The following is a 14,261-nucleotide window of genomic DNA, read 5'->3' on the forward strand; positions in this document are numbered from 1 at the left end:
AAAAACGCCCCTATTACATCAGTTGATGCGGAAAAAAGATTTTCCATTAATAAATTTTTATATTCAGACAGGTGATAATATTTTTTAATTGAGAACTTCGGAAAACATTTAGTGGTTTACTATTTTTATGTATATATATATGTATATATATATATATATATATATATATATATATATATATATATATATATATATATATATATATATATATTATAGTACCTATGAAAAAATTAAAATATCTGTTTATTTTTGAATAGTCAATAAATTGATGTATGAGAATGGTTTTGCGTATTTTCAACATTTTTGTGTATATTTTGACAAAATGATAGGTGTATTTGGGTTTTCCATTTGCATATTTGGGTTTCCTTAATACCTTATTAATTTTTAACTGAAACTAGAACCTAAGTAATCCGTAAAGGAACATAAAATATTAATAACTAATAAAAGGTCAAACGACTTGCGTATGTTCTCTTATTCAATTTAAGCCTAATTGGTTATGCTGATGTTAAAATTTAACTGACATGTTTCATGTTTACTATATTATAAATGTTTTAAAAGCTCCGAAACCTTTTGAACTGTTAACAGGACAATTTACATTGTATTTTTAGAGAAAACTTATTTGCACTCTTTGTCCTCATTCTAATTTTCCAACGTTTAATAACAAATTACGGAGAGGTATTATCAATTCCTAATGTGAAGGTTAATACTTTTGTAAACTTGCTCCGTATAAACCTTATTACCAGAATTGAGCGTGAGATATCATGACGCTCATAAACTCCAGGTACTTTTTTACATTTGAATATCATATCATGGGACATTAGTCACGTTCAAAATAAATATTTTCCAATTGATGTGGCAACATCAGATTTTCTTCTGCGCAAGTCGATAATTTGACAATTCATTCTTTTGTCAAGAAAAAAGTTAAATCATCATTTCCCGTCGCCATATTTGCGACGAAATCGCGAGGGTGTTTTGCGACAAGTAAACCGTCGTTTTCGACGAGGGGAGTTTCCTGCTCCCAACCGTTTTCGCCTATTTTTCTGACCATCTATTTTGTCATTACAGTTTTAGACAAATTTGTTATTTTACGGTTATTTCTTGTTTGGGAATTAATAAACATGGCTTTTTAAAATGTCTGCCTTCAAATTGTGCGTAACCACTCCTTGTGGAGGAGCTATCAACTCCAATAAATCAACTACAAGTACTACCGAAGGACAGAGGGATGGAGAAGAAAGGAAATCGCAATTTGTCACTTGCAAGGGGCTCGACTACTGATTCCAAAAAAGGTATATATATCTAGTGATTGTCTCAAGGTCGGGGTACACGTATTTGCGTATTGGTCAACAAGTCGGAAACCAACAGGTTACTCAGTTAAAACTAAACCATTATCTTATATATAATATAGAGTAATTAGTTCATTACTTCGTCATAAGTATATCTGAGGAGAAAACATGAAGTAAAAATTTTTTCCGCCCCATTTGCTGAACTTTAAAAAATAATTGAGGTATTCAGATCATTAATTAAACATGGTATCTAAATCTTAAGTTGATAAAATCAATTATGTGCTGAAATAATTTATTCAGTAGTGTAAATATGTGCAATTTTATATGAGAAAGGAATGTTCGTCATTCATATCAACTGCTGAGATTTTTTACATATGTTGAAAATATATATCACGTTTTTGATTCACAAACCATCCCAATAATAACTCCAAATTTGATGATCTTTTAATTTGAGTGATAATCAACCTCTTCAGGGCATGGTCCTTTCATCTAATGACAACTCTTGATGTGTCCAAAATTTGTTGTAAAGTAAAATACAGTTTCATTATTTAAAAAATGATACGAATACCATATTTATCAGAAACGATCTATACTCATCACTTGCAAAAAAATTGTTACCTCTGTAGACCAATATTTATCCCTACTATCTTAACGAACTTTGTGCATAGTAGTAGTCCCAATTTTTTCAATTCTATTCTAGACACGTCTTAAAACCTATCAACATTTTGTGAGTAATATCGATTAGTTTCTTCTGCCATGTAGTCAAACAAACCAGTCCCTATGAAAATTGAACTATTTTAACCACACTCTCCAAATTATTTGGCACTACAATAATGCCAGTATACCCTAAAAATTGTTCAATATTGGAGGATCATCATATTCTGACCAATCTTCATTGTCACTTTGTTGCATGTGCTGAAAATCAATTGTTTTATTTTAGATGGTGTCAGTACAAAACCGTGGCCTCGCGGCAGTCGTCGCCGCGAAGTTACGGGTGCAAGTCTTACCCCAAAATTGGAGGTATCTAGAAAACCACAGACTCAACGTGTCAAGACCATTGATAAAAGACCCCGATCCCGTGGTACTGGTTACTATTCAGGTGCCACAACTCGAAATGAGACGACCGGCTTAGAAGAGGATAACAATATCCACCATGTGGAATTGGGTTCAGTTTTTTCACCAGGCAGTAAGAAGCAGAGCCATAATAATTTGATAAATTTCTCTTATCCTCCAAGAGGAAGTTTTAATTATCCTGCTGGAAGACGTGGTAATGGTAATCGGAGGATGGGCACCATAAAGCATAAATACAATAAAGAACAATTTTTGCAAGCTAAGTAAGTTTTTTAATTCTTTAATTTGGCAATGTAAATTTGAATATTCTTGTATTGCTCAATTGATGGTAATTACCATCAATTTTGTTTTTTTAATATACTCATTATTAATAAAATAATAATTATTATCATTTTTGGGTTATATATTCTAATCATTTAAACTATGCTTAACCCAGCATTAGTACAGTGACATTTTTTTTATTATATGGGTACGTGCGGATGCGATTATGTAGCAAAAATGATAACTTTAGGATATAGAAAGTGGAAATAAATAAGTAAATATCCTGATTAGATATTCGAAAATTTTTATTGTTCATTTTTTGTTACACTTTCAAATTAAGAAACTGCCAGATATTTTTTTGCTTTTTTTCAGGTCTGTCTTCTGTTTTTCATGCCCAGAGTTGAGTATTCTAGTGTCTTTACAGATTTTTCTTTTTAAAATTACAAGAAACCTCAGTTTAATTTGTCAAAGTTTAAATTGTTGAAGTCTCTTCCCAATTTTATCACAAATTTGCGTCAGTTCAAAGTATTAGAATTGGAATTGACAACTACAAAGGCATTTATTGAAGCTGAAGTGAGAAAAATACTGTCAATGAGAGCTTTCAGTTCATCTAAGGCCATATCCTCTAAGAAATGTTGAGAGTCTGCATGACTGTAGTTTAGAGCTTTTGCCTCAGTTTTTGGTTGGTGTATTTTACAATATCTGATAGTATGGCTACCATTAAAAAGGAGTTGCCAACATTCAAGTGGTTCTTTGAGATCTTGAAAAAGAAGTTTCACATCTGGCAAATGAGTCATCATATTTTCAGATCTTGGCTTTACTTTTAAGTTTTTATATTTCTTAAGCCACATCATAGAGTCATCTATGTCAATAAAATCATTAACATGTTCCTCATATTCAGTTATATCCATATTTTCAGTTATTTTGCAGATCTTTTACTTACATGGTCTTCTGCCCGATTCTATGTTTGAACAATGTTCTGCTTCCTTCCTTAACTTCAATAGATGTTTTTGTTCCTCTTCATAGGACATACTGGATAAAAAAACTTACTTTGAAAAATAATGGCCTAATAGATGAAAAATAGAAGTACGGTGGGGAATGAGGAAGACGCGGTAATAAACATGCATATATCTTCTATGACAGTCCACTATATACTGAAATAAGCACGTTGCTGCACGTTAACAAGTATAAAATGAAGATATACGAGGATTCGCGAAGCTTGTGTATGTTAGCTAATTGTTATAGCATTTTAAAGTTAACTAGGGTATATGATACCCCACATTTTTAATCTTTCTTTTCATTTTTACTGTCTAATCCTCTAGTTACTTTCCAAATCGATTTTGTCTTTCTACCAAGAATAAACATGTGTAAGTTTCGTTCTTGTAGTGGTAACTTGTTTTTTAAAATCATTGTCCTGATATTGTGGAAACTAATTTTACGCCATTTTCACCTTCCTCATATGGCGATGTGATTTCTATTTAATAATATTCGACAGCTATCCCACTTTTTATTTGTTTCGTTTGTTCGTCACATACAAAGTGAAGAAGGGAAAAAATATTATGAAGTTCGATATGTAATTTTCTTTTACCTCAAAGTATTTTCTTAAAATATCAATTTTGTTCTAACTGCAAGTTCTGTTCTAGTTGTCAATTCATTGTTAATAGTAATGGTGATTATAAAAAATACTTGGATAATCCAGATGCTTTAGTAGACTGGAATTTAATTGAACAAGTAGTAAGTGTTCTTTGATTTTTTATTAATAGAACCTAACCACAAAAAATAAAAGAGATATTTACTATTCCTTGTAATTTCGCGATTTTTATATATGACAAACATTTCCAAATTTGTAAAATTCCTAGAAAGTAATTAAAACGATAAAAAATAAAGTCATCAATATAATTAAGTTAGAATTTCATGATATTCATACTAAATACACTGTTTACACTAAAACTACACCAACACTCGCAATTACATTGTCTGATGCGCGTTTCGATAACCAAGTTTATCCTCAGAGACTGAAGTTGAACTCGCGTCAGACAGTGCAATTGTGAGTGTTGGTGAAGTGGTAGTGTAAACAGTATTTAATCAAGATGTATAAATGAACTGGTATTAAGGTCTTTGGTCAACTTAAATGATGAAAAATATACATTTTTAAGGTTTTATTTCCAGAAATACCACAAAATAAATCGTGGTAACAGAAACGTGATTTTATTGTACATCTTAGTGACGGCTCCTCTTAAGTGGAAAATAAAAAACTTGTCTAAAAAATCGTCAGAGCAATAATAATAACAAATGAACTATGCAATATAAAGAAAAAATCCCATTTACTTTCAAATATAATGTATTTTCCAAGATATATTCAAAATTTCAAGTCAATTGGTCTAAGTCAAAATGTGTCAATACCTTAACAGTCACTGAGGCATAATGTAAGATTCATAAGCATTAACTATAAATTAAAAAACATTAATCTCGGATCATTTATGAAGTTTAATTAAAAAAAATTAAATTAAAGCTGGACAATTATTTATGTGATAACAAATATATTGCAAAGGTGTACATAAAATGTTAAGATTATATGTTATATTTTGATAAAGACTGAAGTAAGTTGAAACATCAAATATTTATACCTGTTATTTGATTGATTTTATATGAAATAGACCTGAAATAAAGATAAATCATCATTAGAACATAATATTCCAGTGTTTTATTCCAATATTCTCAATTTTTAATAAACAATATGATTTTTAAAACTGTTAAATTGTTCGGAGCAATGAAATTATGAGAAATAAAAAATTATTTTTTTTTAATTATTTTAATTATATGTAATACCTGTTATAGAACTTACAAGTATCGGAATATTCAATATGTCCGATCTGTCTTTATCCACCTATGGCAGCCAAAATTACACGTTGTGGTCATATCTACTGTTGGTCCTGTGTTCTTCACTATTTATCTTTGTCCGACAACCCATCGAGAAAATGTCCTATTTGTTTTGATACCATTTATAAACAGGATCTTAGGAGGTATGTAAAAAGTTTGCTTTTATTGAATACTTACAGTTCTTACCATAATATGTCAAAACATAAAATAAAAAATGTCGAACTCACCAAATTATGTATTGAAACTTGTATTTATACTCCTTGAATAATGAGTAATCATATTTCTGTTTTGTTGGAATAAAGAAAAAACTATCTGTTTGAATCTGAATTTAAAAATTTTCATTTTCTTTACAGTGTAGTTGTAATTCCTTTTACAACCCTCAACAATGCTGATACCATAACATTCAGGTTAATGAAAAGGCCTAAAGATTGCTTAATAGCATATCCAGCAGATGCTGAAATAAAGGATGTAAATTATATGTTCAATTTTTCTGAAAATGGCTCCAAAGATGTTTATTCAAAACTGCTTCTCGCAACAGTAGATGATATTCTTGCCATTATAGATAGGGAGAAAAGAGAGTTGAAAAATCAATTTGAAGAGGAAGATGGTCCCGAAAAAGGTTTTATTGAACAAGCCATGGCTTTGTTAAAAGAAAGAGAAGATTCTGTGTGTGAAAATGTTGAGTATGTTAAAGATCATCATGGAGCTTGTGCAAAAGTAAACCTTGAAGCAATTTTTCATGATTTGGAAATAAGTGACAATATCAAACATTTTGATAAAACTATTGACAATAATTTAGAAAGTTGCAGTCAGAATCAACCTGTTAAGATCCATTATTTTTATCAAGGTAAGCGTATTAGGGAATTTTTTGGTATACAATAATTTCAATATCAAAGTCGACTGCTTTAAGCATTTTTGCCTTTTCTACTTTACTTTTTATTAATTGATACTAAAAAAATTTGATATTTTCCCATGTTAATGAACCTTGATTTTTTTATTTTATTCCAAAGTGTTGAGTACAGGATGTTTTTTATAGTGAACATTGTGAAATTTAAACTTTGGAAAATTATCAAGTTTCCGAAAACATCTTTGAAGTACTTAATATGCTTTAAAGAAAGTTTCAAGAACAAACATGTAGTTTTTAATGTGCAAAATGGGTTTTTAAATATATCATATTGATTTGGTTATTATATTCTGAATGGTTTTGGGTATCAAATTTAATTAATTCTATAATCTCTATGTAGGTGTTGAAACTTCCATGTCTCTTATACTTGTTGAGTCAACATGTTCATTTCATTAGAGATAATGCCCCTCATTTAATAATAAATTCATTCTAAAATCTATACATAATCATTTTAGTTTCAGTATAGTTTTTAAAATTTGTTACAGCGTTTGATGGTCAACACATATACCTCAATTCTATCAATGCAAATATGTTGGAACACAGTTATAATTCATTAGAATTATGTCCAAAGATATTAACGGGTAAAATTGTTGAGAAAGTGTGTCACTCTATGACTGAAGATTTGCGTAAGAGAATGAGATACCTTCAGCACTTACCACTTACTTGTCAGTTTGAAATTGCAGAGATTGAATTAAAAACTCCTATAGTCACAAAAGAAACTCTTGAGAAATTTCATGGTAAGTTATAGTGGTTTAATGGTTCTCAATACACTTTTTGGTTAATTACCGCCGGTTTCATAATACCACATTAACTGGCACTTTAACTAAAGATGAAGTGGTCCCATAATCGATTTGTAAAGGTTTCTCAAGTAAAGGCTCCTTTAAGGCGTTAAAAGTAGGTTGACTGTTATCTGTCCTTTTCCAATATGTCATTTGAATAAAAAACAAAATGAAACGAACACTTTGTTCTTTTTGCTTGGTCGTTATAGGCGTACTGTTGTGCTTTATATTTGCCAATTGAATTTTTCATTTCAATTATTCTATTCAATAATTATTTTTATTATTGTTAATCAGAAGTATTAAAGGTAAGTGTCGTTCCTCAAACTGCCTGTTCAAAGCACTGTTATTGAATATTGTCTGGTCGTGAACGGAACCTGTTCAACGAGGTGCAATTTTACGAAACCAAAGCGGTTTTTTCTATGTCGATATATTTTTCATCTTCACAAGGAGCTTGGACATTGTGTCATAAACCTTTTATATTTTGAAACTTATCAAAAAGAGGCCTGGATCAGGTTGGAATTCAAACATAACATATGTTTGCATTTGACGTTTGCCGCTAAAAACATATGATTGTGAATTTTATATATGTAATTTAACATTATATAAATAATGCCAGGTCCAATTTTAAAATCCAGTTTTTTTTTCTATCGAGTTCGTCGCCAAATTGTTTTCAAATAAACATTGCTCTTATTTTTCTTTGAAACAAACAATGAACACTTCCATTAGATGATCTTTATATTTGAATGAAATTGAATCAAATTTGAAAGAGGCCTAAATAAAGAGCACTACAAACAGTAAATTTTCAAATGACTATCAAAAAACTTTAAACTATAGAATTCCCTATGTATACAAGCATCAATTTGTTCAAATTTCTATAGTATCGCAGATTATAAGATCCATTACAGTGTTCATTTCTTGAGACTGGACAATGAAATTAATAACAATACCGATATGTTAGTAAAACTTATTATTCTGTTCAATTCTAGATAAGATTGAAAGTCGTAAACAAATGCGACGAAAAAGAGCGAAAGAAGAAAAACGTCGTGAGAAACGGATTGAAATTGAGGAAAATCGTAAAATGAAAAAATATGCTCATCCAAATTTGCATTTAGAGTCCAACATTCAATTTCCCGAATTTGGTTTTGAAGCAAGGCTTCGAACTGAGTCTGAAAGTACTTTACCAAGTGAACAAAACACTTCTTCTGATTTAGGTGGACCTACACCTAGCTTTTCAGTGGAAAGCAGTTATGCGGGACCTTCATTTGCCAAAGTAAGTAATATTTCATTCTTTAGTTAGCAAAGCTTTTTAAAACAAACAGTGTGTGATATGTACAATTAAATAATGTATAAGTTTAGATCTACCTAACTAAACTTAAATTCAGAACTGTTAAATGGAATCTTGACTTGATGCACTAAATTGTAAATAAGTGACTTGCTTAGTAGTCATTTTATAACATTTTAGTGCTAGATTAAAGTGAGGTTAATTAACCATAATTGATAATCTATAATTAATTATGGTCAGTCCCCTCTACTACATTTAAATTTGTGGTGAAATACATTGATCAATTCTTAGTTGAAAAGCAGGACTAAGAGAAACACCTCAATAACGATATGCTGCAAAATTATTTTACTCTGTTTAAATCATGTTTAAAAACTTTCTTATTATTATAATAGAGCTGGAAAAAATTAAACTATTAAGTTTTTTGTCTGCATATAGTTTTATACATCTCGTAGGTTTCTAGTCAATGATAGCAAAAATTTTCATATCTTATAACATATCTCTTTCTTCATAGATGTTGGCTACTGAGAAAAAACCATCAGTACCATCTTGGTCTGATTTAAAATCTACATCATCCACATCTAATTCGCCAAAATTAATCAATGTTACTGGCTCAAAAATGAAAATGCTTTCTAATGTACGTAGACCAAGTTTAAGTGAAGAAGATCCGGATGATTATGAACCAGTTCCATCCTTCAATAGAAGTTTTGGTGATGCAATAGCTCAGGCTCTCGAACTAAAAGAAAAAGGAGACATTGAATGTGAGTTCCAATAAATGTTTTATTTACTGAGTACTGGCCATAAATGTGTTGGTATTTGCAAGTAACAGATTCAACTATTAGTACTTCTTCGCAATCTTGCATGTAATAGTTGATAATTTTGAGAAAGTTCTTAGAATATAAGGCCTAGAGGTCTCAGAGCGTCTCTATCTTGAAGGAAAGGTTAGAAATAAGAACGGATTCAAAGCACTCTGGTGGTGACTTCCTAGGCTAGATCACTTCAAAGAATTCCTGAGGAGCTTTAATATCATTAGATCCAAAATGTATTTGTATCTAAGAAAAATCAAGTTACACTTTACAGGAAACTGCCTCAGAAAGCCCCTGATGTGATTAGGTCTAACAAAAACCACTAGTGTTTATTAAGATTCACAAAATTTTCAAAAAATATGCTGCCATATTTTATTGTTGCATTAATAATTCAATGTGAATTTGTTTTTCTAGACTCTCGTCAGCCCGGTAAAAAGAAGAAAAAAACCAAACAAGTTTTATTTGCTACAGGTATGGCTTATTCTGAAAAGTAATTTTTTGTTAATACATAACAATGATATAGTGTAGTTTTTGTTTTATTCAACTTCAAATTGTGTGTAATTATGTTTACGGATTTTATGTTTAATAAACTTAAAAGTTTTTGCTGTGTTTTTTTAGTGTTCCCTGTCTAAAAAGAATAAAATTTTTAAAAGTACTCTTTGATTTTCAATAGCATTAACTAATATAGAATCTTGCTCGACCTTAATAATATGTACCCATTAATCACAGCAGTGATTAATGAATCATTAATCACTGCTATATTATATTGTTTTCTTAATGAATAATCGGTTTTTATGAATTTATCATTTAAAATACTAATAAATCTTTTACGACACATAAAAAATTTATAAAAGTAAATTTTCTAATACCAGATTCTAAATTGGGACCTCCAGTCTGAAGTACCTTTTTGTAACAATATAAATTTTATATTTTACGACAAATAGTATTAAAAATCAACTAAAAATGGATAGAGAAAATAAAAGTGACTTCTATCTAAAACCACCACAAATTAGAGGTACTGTAATTTATTACCGGAAAAAAGAATAATATGGCATATGAATTTTGAACTGGTAACGGATTTATAATAACTAAAGAAATACCATCTAGTAACGTTACTTATTTGTTAATGTTAAACTAATAGATAGACTTTTGTGTTGATTATTATTGAGATTACAATTATTATAATTTTCAAAAACGATGTACTATGTGTAAATGAACAATAATGTATTGTTTGAAATATTTGTTACAATAAAATAGTGTTTAATAATGTTATAAAATTTTCCAACAAAATACTTTAGGAGTCGCCTATATTGAATTATTATTCACTCGTGATTTATGCTCGTGGCAGTAAACTTCACCTCGTGAATAATAACCTACATTATACACTAGTGAATAATATACTATTTTACCGCGTATATTTGAACAATTATCATAACCTTGCTCGCTTATTATGTCAAAGTTATATTTTCAATAATACAAGTAGTATCGCTGTCGATAGTAGATTTGTTCGGATTCTGCTTATCCATTTTTTATTATTATTTAAATATAAGTGTTGCCGATTATTAGTATATAAAATTTGTTATTTTTAGAAACTGAATGCAGCAGCCATTCCCTATGATACTTTTCACTGGTTCTATAATGCCTTTCATATCAAATTGATAACATACTTGAAACGTCACATTCGAATGTTGGCCAAAGCGCTGGATCATTTTGGAATACTGAAATTTGACGTCGGCGAAAACGTTTATTTTTGCGATGTTTATTATTACCTTGTATATTCAAAGTTGTGATTATTGCTAATTTTTTATGAATATAAAACATCACAAACACGAATATCCCAATCGAATATTCTCGATCTCTTTCAAATATTATGAGTAGAGAACTGTGATTCTGTCACTATCATCTCCCCAATTTTTTATATTCCATATATGAAAAGGCGCCGATGCATTTAGTATAATATTGAATTATTTTTAATAGGTATCACATTTTTGTTTCCTAAAACGTGTGCATTATAATTAATTCCGAAAGTAGCCATTTGGTGTAATTGTCACGCTCATTTTTAATCTCGTTGCGCTCATAGTTTTTTACTTATTTCACAAAAATAGTTGCTATAATAATAACTATAAACAAAGTAATACTAGACTGATTTTTCAATAAAATTCGTGTTTCAATATAGAGTGAGATATAAAGGAAGTCACAGTAAAGCTATCTTTGTCAAGTGCTTCTTTATCTTGTTTCACCAATCACCGATCAGTGGAGGAAATATAGCTCTACCTTAAATTAGAGGCTGTTTCTTTCTAAAAATTGGCACAATTTTTCAATATAGAAATTACAGATATTGAGCAGTCTAGAATTATTATGTTTATGATAACAGACAATCAACGAATTATCTATAACGTTTAAATGGTTACTGTCGACGTTTTATTGCTGGGGCACACGCCTAAAACTAATTCATCCAGGGACGTCTGCGTACAACGCACACAAGCAATACGGCCCTATTTAAAGTGAGCCATAAGTAATAAGGTTGAATCGATTATTAATTAAGTGTTAATAAACTATTGGTTTATTTCATACTTCAAATCGTATTTTAGCCCCTATAAGACTCAACTTGTATCGAGCATTAAAGCTGTTGTTGGTAAGGTTGTCGAAGTGCTTGATTTCCAACACGGAGATCGTAGGTTTGGATCCTTTGTCGACCGAAATTTTTATTAAATAAGCCACTTGCTCTTAGTCCAAAGTAGAGTTGAAAACAAATAAATCCACATACAGTTCAAGCTAATATAAGTGTTTTTATAAACTAAAAACGCGATTTTAAAGCACATCGAACTAAAAAGATGAAAATAATTTTTGAAATAAATCTAAAACAATAATGAATGAAAGATATAGGTATTATTATGAAAAAAGCACTTGATGTACGAGAAATACAGAGCAAAGCACCCCTCGTTTTTTTACAAATATTCATTCGTTATTGTTTTAAAAGTGAAAAAAGCATATTTTTGTGATTTTTTTGCGGCGACGTGAGTAATAAAATTTTATTACATATTATTGTACAATTTCTGAGGTATGCCAGAAAAAATTTTCAATGAAAAATATTGATAAATAAGGTTAAGAAAAAAGTGATTTTGCGGTAAACATTATAACTCGTTACCGGATAAATTGAAACAAAAAAAACTTATGTGCTTTTTTAAGTCCTATTTTTCAGATATCAAAAAACAAACTACAAGTGTAAAACCAATAGAAGACTAATTCAATTAGTAATAATATAACACTTTTGACCCCTTGTCACACATTATCACATTTTAGTGAGACTCCTTGCTCCCCATTAAAGTGTTACCTAATACATGGCCAACCCTTTAGAAGTAATGTTCAGATTTTCAAAAGAATCGGATCAGTAGATTCTGAGTTCTAAAATTCAAAAATGATGTTTTCGGGAAAATCGATTTAAAGTTTTTTAGACGTGACAATTTTAAATAAACTATAAAAGAATATGAACTTTTATACTTACCAGCCATCAATGCCAGCAACACACTGACGGAGAAAGGGATTCGGGAAAATAAAGAAAATTGCAGCTGCTCGTACCCTCCCTTAAGCTTATTTTAAAAATTATTTGAATTTTTTAGTTTCGTGTGCTATAAAAGCATGTTTCTTTAGTTTTTTTTAATATATTTATTTTTCACTTTTCAGTTTCATATGCTATGAAAGCGTGTTTTTTGATTTTTATATAATACCACCCTCGTATATTGAGTTCGCTGCTTATATACCTTCATCTCGTAGAAACTTGTATCGAATATTAACGTTCTAGTTGGTAAGGTTGTCGAAGTGCTTAATTTTTATTAAATAAGCTACTTACTCTTAGTCCAAAGGAGAGTTAAAAGCAAACAAATTCACATACAGGTGAGGCTAATATAAGCGTGTTAAAGCACATCAAACTGAAAAGTGTTATTTTTTTATTAATAATGAATGAAAAATCGGGCGCTCGATGTACGAGAAATATTAAACAAAGTGCACACACGCTTTTCTCACAATAATACTAGTAGGTATTTTTCATTCATTTTTGTTTTAAATATATTTTTAAAAAAAATTTTCTACTACCGTGCGTAAAACTTCACTTTATGCACTAGTGTGCAAATAAACATACTTTAAGCAGTAGTCCGTAAAGAAAATTATTATCAAGGTCTCCGAAGCTAGTGGCTAGAGTACAAAATTCACATGCGGGAGGCCCCAGGTTCGAGTTTCACTTATTCCAATTTTTTTTCTACTTATGTAGTAATAATTATTATTTTTAAGTGATATTTATGGATGCCGGAGAGAAGAGTTGATAAATTTAATAACTGCATAAAGTGCACTTTTAATATTAGTACTGTTACTAATTGAATTCGTCTGTTGTTTTGTTAATTTTTTTCCGATCTTTATTAACATGCTCAAAATATTAATAAACATATATTTTATAAGGAATCAATAAAAGCGTTATAGTTTCTTCTAATAAAAAATTAAACTTACTTTACGCATTAGTGCATGAAGAAAATTACCATTAAACTTCTGTATTTTGATAAAATTTTCGCTTGTAGAAAAAACATTGTATGTAATTCGTGTGTAAAGTCCTTTTTTCGACTCACGTGATTGTCGCATTAGCCCTGCGGTTCATGCTATTCATATTCGTCAAAAACTTCACACACTTGTTACATAAATAACTATTCCACTTTTTAGTTTCATATGCTATAAAATCGTGTTTTTTTGTTTTCTTTTAAAATATATTTATTTTCCACTTTTTATTTCGATTTATTGTCAAAAATAAAGTTTTTCTTCAAGTTCTAGTCATTACTATTGTAAATCCAGACACAGGGCACGGATGTACAATTCTCGAAACACATTATAAAATTTAAGATGTTAAATTCTGAATTAATACTGATGCAGATAGTATGGTAAATCTCCAATAGAGGGCAGACAGTTGTAAATTTAGTTTGGATGAAAAAAGAAAATTTGCAGTGATAATTTCTA

At 29.8% G+C, this 14,261-nt stretch overlaps 1 protein-coding gene across 1 annotated transcript; it reads left to right on the forward strand.

Moving 5' to 3' along the window:
• The first annotated feature begins 884 nt into the window (after positions 1–884).
• LOC130900465 (RING finger protein 10) lies at positions 885–9,864 on the forward strand. The gene is made up of 9 exons (XM_057811102.1): positions 885–1,286; positions 2,224–2,617; positions 4,259–4,349; positions 5,454–5,638; positions 5,849–6,342; positions 6,885–7,136; positions 8,165–8,448; positions 8,972–9,218; positions 9,678–9,864. The coding sequence occupies exons 1-9, from the start codon at positions 1,223–1,225 to the stop codon at positions 9,755–9,757; spliced, it is 2,091 nt and encodes a 696-aa protein (XP_057667085.1). The 5' UTR covers positions 885–1,222; the 3' UTR covers positions 9,758–9,864.
• The last annotated feature ends 4,397 nt before the right edge of the window (positions 9,865–14,261 follow it).

This window comes from Diorhabda carinulata, chromosome X (assembly GCF_026250575.1).
Source record: "Diorhabda carinulata isolate Delta chromosome X, icDioCari1.1, whole genome shotgun sequence".
NCBI lineage: Eukaryota > Metazoa > Arthropoda > Insecta > Coleoptera > Chrysomelidae > Diorhabda > Diorhabda carinulata.

Coding starts and splice junctions, on each gene's coding strand:
- LOC130900465 (XM_057811102.1), top strand. CDS start 1,223: ATGGAGAAGAAAGGAAATCGCAATTTGTCACTTGCAAGGGGCTCGACT. Junction 1,287..2,223: donor GACTACTGATTCCAAAAAAG/GTATATATATCT, acceptor GTTTTATTTTAG/ATGGTGTCAGTACAAAACCG. Junction 6,343..6,884: donor GATCCATTATTTTTATCAAG/GTAAGCGTATTA, acceptor AATTTGTTACAG/CGTTTGATGGTCAACACATA.